The sequence below is a fragment of the Thamnophis sirtalis genome, unplaced genomic scaffold, assembly GCF_051295495.1.
Source record: "Thamnophis sirtalis isolate CommonGarterSnake01/CBP01778 unplaced genomic scaffold, rThaSir2_p1.2 scaffold_2, whole genome shotgun sequence".
Lineage (NCBI taxonomy): Eukaryota > Metazoa > Chordata > Lepidosauria > Squamata > Natricidae > Thamnophis > Thamnophis sirtalis.
In genome coordinates, this window is record NW_028261382.1 from 100455802 (window position 1) to 100462869 (window position 7068).

General features: G+C 55.1%; 1 protein-coding gene across 1 annotated transcript in view; it reads left to right on the top strand.

Moving 5' to 3' along the window:
* Positions 1 to 426: 426 nt before the first annotated feature.
* The window catches only part of KIFC2 (kinesin family member C2), a 25175-nt gene continuing 18533 nt past the window's right edge, over positions 427 to 7068 (top strand). The window contains exons 1-4 of the mRNA XM_087703524.1: positions 427 to 733; positions 4900 to 4990; positions 6329 to 6465; positions 6941 to 7066. Coding sequence (XP_087559650.1) covers positions 590 to 733; positions 4900 to 4990; positions 6329 to 6465; positions 6941 to 7066 — 498 coding nt within the window. The 5' untranslated portion in view covers positions 427 to 589. The remainder of the gene's footprint in view (positions 734 to 4899; positions 4991 to 6328; positions 6466 to 6940; positions 7067 to 7068) is intronic.

The following is a 7068-nucleotide window of genomic DNA, read 5'->3' on the forward strand; positions in this document are numbered from 1 at the left end:
ACAGACACTGAAAGACACACACATATATACACACAAACACACAAGCACAGATACAGAGAGACACAGACCTATAAACACACACACACACAGATACACACCCGAGTCAGAAACACAGACAGAAACACACAAGAGATAAGACTCAAACACACATAGGAAGAGAGACAGACGCACAGACACCCCCGCAGTCTCCCACCCGCCCTCCCACGGACCCAGAGACCCGGACACGCAATCCCAGGGTGGCACAAATACAGGCACGCGCAGACACACACACGCACACCCAGAGAGAGACACGTAAGCCGGCGTCCACCCGGGCAGGCCGGCCGGCGCAGCCATCCATAGAGCGGGGGGAGAGGCGAGGGTCCCCACGGGCGGAGACCCTCCGGGGGAAGCGGGGCGGGCGGGCGGGGGCGCTGGGCGGGGGTCGCGGCTTGCGAAGCGGGCGGGGCTGCGGGAGTCCACCTGCCCGCAGCGCCTCCTCCGCCTCTCCGGCATCCTCCGGGCTGCGCATCCCCGCTGGCAGCCCGGGCACCGCCGCCGCCGCCGCTTCTCCTGCCGCCGGTGCTGCGTCACGGCGCCCTCGGCGGTGCCCATGTACGCCTTCTACTCGCTGCTGGTGCTGGTCTTCTACGCGCTCTTCAAGAAGGGCGATGCGGGGCCGGCGGGGGCGGCCCGGGGGCGGCGGCGGCTGCGGAGGCTCCCCCAGGCGCTGCCCCTCGCCCCTCCTCCCGCCCGGGTAAGTGGGCGCCGGCGGTGGGGAGGGGGCTGCGGGGCTCTTCCATCCGCCCCTCTTTCAGCCACGGTCCCACCCGGGGGTGGGGGGTCTCCCCGCGGACCTCAGACCCGCAGCCCCGGGCGGGGGGTGACTGGACCCCCCTTGCCCTCTTGGAAGGGTCGGGGAGGGGCGCGGGGCTGGAGCATCCTCGCCCCCTTTGGGGGGCGTTTCCCACCCCCGCCGCAGCTGGAAGGGCCTGGGAGGGGGGGGCTAGCGAGGCCGGGGACGGCCTGGTCCGGCTCCCCGGAGACCCGCCGGCATCCTTTGCAGCGGAATTCTCTTTCGGGGAGGGGGCTGCATCGCTTTCTGCCCGCGGGGATGGGAGATGGGGCTCCCCTTATTCAAATGCATCCCCAAAATAGATGGGGAGGGGCTGTACGGCTGCAGCCCACCCACCCCCCTTTCTTGTTGGAAGAAGCCCCTCTATGGCAGTGTTTTTCAACCTTGGCAACTTGAAGATGTCTGGACTTCAACTCCCAGAATTCCCCAGCCAGCATTTGCTGGCTGGGGAATTCTGGGAGTTGAAGTCCAGACATCTTCAAGTTGCCAAGGTTGAAAAACACTGCTCTATGGTAACCGGGCAGGATACCTTGACCCTGGGTGATTGATAGCTGTCAGTCGCTAAAGTGGGTTGGAAGAATTCCCGCCTCCTTCCTCTTTTCTGGACCTTAAAAGGTGGTTGTAATTTAATTTGATATTTCACTCGTTCAACCTTTGTAAGCTGCTTTTTTGAGGCCCCCCTGAAAAACTGCAATTGTGGTTAAGGATTGAATTGATGAAACAAACTAAGAGAGGAGAAGAACCATATTTTTTATCATCCTGGCCGGTACGGGTAGTCCTCGACTTACAACACCTCATTTAGTGCCCACTCAAAGTTACAACGGCACTGGAAAAAACAACTTACGACCGCTCTTCACTCTTAACGACCGTTGCAGCTTCCCCCGGGGTCACGTGATCAAAATTCAGACACGTGGCAACTGACTCGTATTTATGACGGTCGCAGTGTCCCCGGGGGTGGTGGTGTCACGTGATCTCCGTGTGCGACCTTCTGACCAGCAAAGTTCACGGGGAAGCTGGATTCACTTAGCGACCGTGGCCAGAAAGGTTGCAAAATGGGGCAAAACTCTCTTAACCAATGTTTCGCTTAGCAGCAGAAATTTAGAGCTCAATTTGAGGTCGTAATTTGAGGGCTACCTGTATTTATTTAAAAGATTGATATGGCCGCCTCTGGGCAGCTTCACAAAATATTTTTTAAAAAAACAATAAAAAAGAATTTAAAAAGTAGCACCCCATCCCTCAGGAAAGCAGGAAAGCAGGTTCAAATTCCCTGGCAGAGTTCCTAAAGTTGGCCCAGCGTGTTTCTCTGCTGTAGAAAAGGCAGGTGATGTTTCCTCTGCGTGTCGCAGCAGCCCCCTCCCCAAATACCTGAGGCCGTGATCACCCAGCGTGCCCGGTTAAAGGTAGTAATTGTAATTGTAATTTAATAAATTTATATGCCGCCCAATCCCGCAGGACTCCAGGCGGCTTACAAATACAAGACTAAAATATAAAAGTTAAAATAGGAAAAGAAGAAAGACAAATTTAAAAGCAACGCACCATAGACTCAATCTTGGTGGGGCTGGACCTCATTCATGCGGTCAACAGCCCCAGGCCTGCCGGAATAGCCAGGTTTTAGTGGCTTTTCGGAAGGCCGAGAGAGTGGGGAGGGTCCGGATCTCTACGGGTAGATCATTCCACAGGCTGTGGAGCAGGGCAAGAGGACCCCCGACAATTGCAGTTTAGTTCTCTCTCTTTCCATCTCTCTCTCTCTCTCCCCCCTCTTTTTCTCTCTTTCTCTCCCGCTCTCCCTCTCAATGTGTGCAATGCAACGTTTCCAAAAAATGCTCGGTGTTGCTTGCCAACCAACAACGTGGGTGGGATTTCATTGCGGGCGTGAAACGCACATACAAAGTAGAGCAGATGGGGGAGGGTTTGAGGGGCTGTGGGAAGAGACAAGGAGTAGCTGGTCCTGTGCCCCCCCCCACCCCTCTATCAACAGTGCTGCCCACCCCCCACCCCCCGAATCCAGTTTTTCCAGCGGTGTCTTTGGGAGGATTCCATCCGAGGACTGGCACCTCTTCACGGGCCAGGCTGGCACCGAGGGCACAAAACTAGAAGCATAGGAAACTGGCAGCAGGAAAGGCTTCCCCTCGGAGTTTCCTTCCTTTGCTTTTGCTTTCTTTTTTATTTTGCCTGTTTATGTCTTTTTAATTATTAATGTTTCTGTTTTTATTTTTCAATTTGTCGCACAATTAGCCAGCGGTTCAGGCTGGATTTGGCATTTTTCTTTGCTTATCGGGCCCTTCCAAGGATCTGGGATAGGCGGGTGTGGATGTCTCATTATTTAATTTTGTTGTTCTTATTCTATTCTATTCTATTCTATTCTATTCTATTCTATTCTATTCTATTCTACTCCACTCCACTCCACTCCACTCCACTCCACTCCACTCCACTCTACACTACTCCATATTTTCTATTCTGTTCTACTCTACTCTACTCTACTCTACTCCACTCCACTCCACTCCACTCCTCTCCACTCTACACTACTCCATATTTTCTATTCTGTTCTATTCTACTCCACTCCACTCCACTCCTCTCCACTCTACACTACTCCATATTTTCTATTCTGTTCTACTCTACTCTACTCTACTCTACTCCACTCCACTCCACTCCACTCCACTCCACTCCACTCCTCTCCACTCTACACTACTCCATATTTTCTATTCTGTTCTATTCTACTCTACTCTACTCCACTCCACTCCTCTCCACTCTACACTACTCCATATTTTCTATTCTGTTCTGTTCTGTTCTATTCTATTCTATTCTATTCTATTCTATTCTATTCTATTCTACTCCACTCCACTCCACTACACTCCACTCCACTCCACTCCACTCTACTCTACTCTACTCCATATTTTCTATTCTATTCTGTTCTATTGTCCTTATCGTCATCATTATATTCAATTGCTTTGTTTTATCTTTTAAATGTATATTTTTTGTCGAATGATGGAGCTGGGTTTATCCCCCAGCATGTTTAAACTCAGTGACTGATGACTGACACACTTTGTGGGGTCCAAGTTTCCTTCTTGACTGTGAAGTCATCCTTTCTAACGTGGCTTTTGAACTGTCCCTTTGAGATGATACCTCCGGGGTTCTTGATTTTTGCTTCATGTTGAAAATGCTGGGTCTCCAACTTGGCAACTTTAAGCCTGGCGGACTTCAACTCCCAGAATTCCCCAGCCAGCTTGCTCTGCTCCAGGTGTTTTTCTCTCTATCTGTCACGCACACACACATGCACACACACACGCACACACAGAGAGAGACCTAAACACCTGTCTTCTAACAGGTGCATCAACCTATAGATTTGCATTGCAAGGGGGCAGGATGCAGAGAAAGTGCCCCACCCTCAGTGATGTGGTTTCCATGACACCTGCCGCCATGGAAACAGAGCCACAGCACCTTGCCAATCCAGGGACCACTCAGCTGGGAGAGGGGTTGTCTCAGGGCAGCCCCCCCTCCCCCAAGGGAGGCCACACCTGTGTCCCTCTGGGCGAGGCTTTGCGTGATGGAGAACAAACAGGGAGCCATAGCAGAGAGCTCAGATTCTTGGAGTGGGTGGGTGGGTTTGGCCCTTTTGGACACCCCCACCCCCCAGAGTGCCAAATAGCCTGGCCAGAAGGAATGAACCAAGCCAAGGGCCTGGTACCAATGTGCCACACCGGATCATGCGGTGCCAGTGCGGCTGACTGTCCACCCACTAAAATGGCAGGACAATTAGCCAGTGGAACTGCTTGCCACCAGAAGTTGTGGGCGCTTCGTCACTCGAAGTTTTTAAGAAGAGACTAGACAGCCACTTGTCTGAAATGGTCAGGGGTCTTCTGCTTGAGCAAGGGGGGCTGGACTAGGAGATCTCCAAGGTCCCTTCCAACTCTGTTATTGTATTCCATTCTATTCCATTCCATTCTATTCCATTTTCTATTCCATTACATTCCCTAATCTAATATAATCTAATCTGAGGCAGGAACGCAGTGGGGGGGGGGGATTCCCAGTGACCCTCCCAGGGGTCTGACCTGTTTCTTCCTCCCCAGGGCCGCAGAGCTTTCTCGGAGGAGCTGCCAGAGGACACCACCAAGACCCCCTCACCGGACCACCGATGGTTGCAGCTGACCGATGTGGACAGTAGGTTCCTCTCCTCTTCTGCCCCTCACCACACTGCGGCAGGCTCAGCACCCAGGGGGCAGTGACCCCCCTCTTCCCCCTGTCCCCAGCAGCAGATTGTCTAGGAAGCCTCTCGCTGGAAGTGAGGTGAGGGGGGGGTCTCCTTTCTCTGTGCTTGCAGTTAAGCCCCTCGAGGGGCCCTGCGTGTTCTCCGAGCTTGGCGGTTTTCTTGCAGACCAAATAAGTGACAACATCAGTGCTGATGATGTTGCACTGAAGATGTTACCTAGCTGGGTTATGAAATGTCTACAAGAAAACCACCAAACTCATGGTGCAGAGAGTGAAGGACCCCACAATCCTCCTCCTCCCTTCTAGCACTGATGATGTTTCCTAGTTGGGTCATGAAACGCTTGCAACAAAACCACCAAACACAGAATACACAAAGAACTCCACAGTTCTCCTCTTCTTCCTCCTCCTCCCTCCTCCCCTCCCCCTCCTCTTCCTCCTCCTCCTCCTCCTCTTCCTCCTCCTCCTCCTCCTTTTCCTCCTCCTCTTCCTCCTCCTCCTCCTCCTCTTCCTCCTCCTCCTCATCGTCCTCCTCCTCCTCCTCCCTCCTCTTCCTCCTCCCCTCCCCCTCCTCCTCTTCCTCCTCCTCCTCCTCCTCATCATCCTCCTCCTCCTCCCTCCTCTTCCTCCTCCTCTTCCTCCTCTTCCTCCTCCTCCTCTTCCTCCTCCTCCTCTTCCTCCTCCCCTCCCCCTCCTCCTCTTCCTCCTCCTCCTCCTCATCGTCCTCCTCCTCCTCTTCCTCCTCCCCTCCTCCTCCTCCTCCTCCTCTTCCTCCTCCTCCTCCTCCTCCTCCTCCTCATCGTCCTCCTCCTCCCTCCTCTTCCTCCTCCTCTTCCTCCTCCTCCTCTTCCTCCTCCTCCTCTTCCTCCTCCCCTCCCCCTCCTCCTCCTCCTCCTCCTCCTCCTCTTCCTCCTCCTCCTCCTCCTTTTCCTCCTCCCCTCCCCCTCCTCCTCTTCCTCCTTTTCCTCCTCCTCCTCCTCCTCCTCCTCCTCCCCCTCCCCCTCCCCCTCCCCCTCCCTGCAAACCTCACTTCCTTTTAATTAAATAATGAGGGTCCCTAGTTTGGGTCACAAAACTTCTGCAGGGAAACCACCAAGCTCCAAGACACCCACCCACCCACCCATTTGAACCCTGAGCTACATTCTCAGCATCTCTGCCAAGCTAAGCCTGGCAGATTCGGCTGCTGCGTGGAGGTGGGAGAGAGCGTTTGGGGCATGGGGAGGCGGGGGGGGGCGCAGGGCTTTCAGCAAGGGGCGGCAACTCAACCTCACCGGCCTCCTTGGCCCTTGGCAGGCAGCTCCGAGAGCGACCGAGGCAGCCCCTCCGAGGAGGACGACCTGGGCTCGGAGGAAGCCCCCACCCCACTGACGGAGTTCCTGGCCCTCAAGCGGGAGGCGGCCCTTGCCGAGAGGGAGATGCTGTGTGGAAAGGTTGCCCCCCCCCCTCCCGTTCTCCTGGCGCTGGGGGGGCTGAGTTGAAATGCCCTCCCCTATCCAGCCATGCTTCCTCCTTGCTGAAGGGGAGGGGTCCCTGGGGGTGCCAGTCTTACAGGGAGGGAAGGAGAGGGGAGGGGGCCTCAGGAGAGCCACAACCTGAAGCAGTGGCGGGTGGGGGCCCCACAAGAACTGGGCCTTCCTTTTTGCCACATTCATACAATCTTGGTGCAGAAGCAGGGATTCTAGTCCTTTGGCCCAATCACCAGGAGACAGGGAATTCTAGTCCCACCTTAAGCACAAAAGCCAGCCGGGTGACTTTGGCCCAATCACCAGGAGACAGGGAATTCTAGTCCTGCCTTGACAGCCCTCTGGGAGACTGGGGAGAAACTGGCGCTGCCCACCTTGTGACTAACCTCGCTCTCCCCTCTTCCCACCCGTTTTGGGCCCCGACTGTCCCCTCCCCACGCAGCCCCCGGAGTCACCCCTGGTGCAAATGATGCTCCAGCTCTTCTCCTTCCTGGAGCGCTACTCCCAGCTGCAGCAGCTGCAGGAGAAGGCCGGCGAGTATCGTTCGCGCCTCCACTGGCAGGAGGGCCG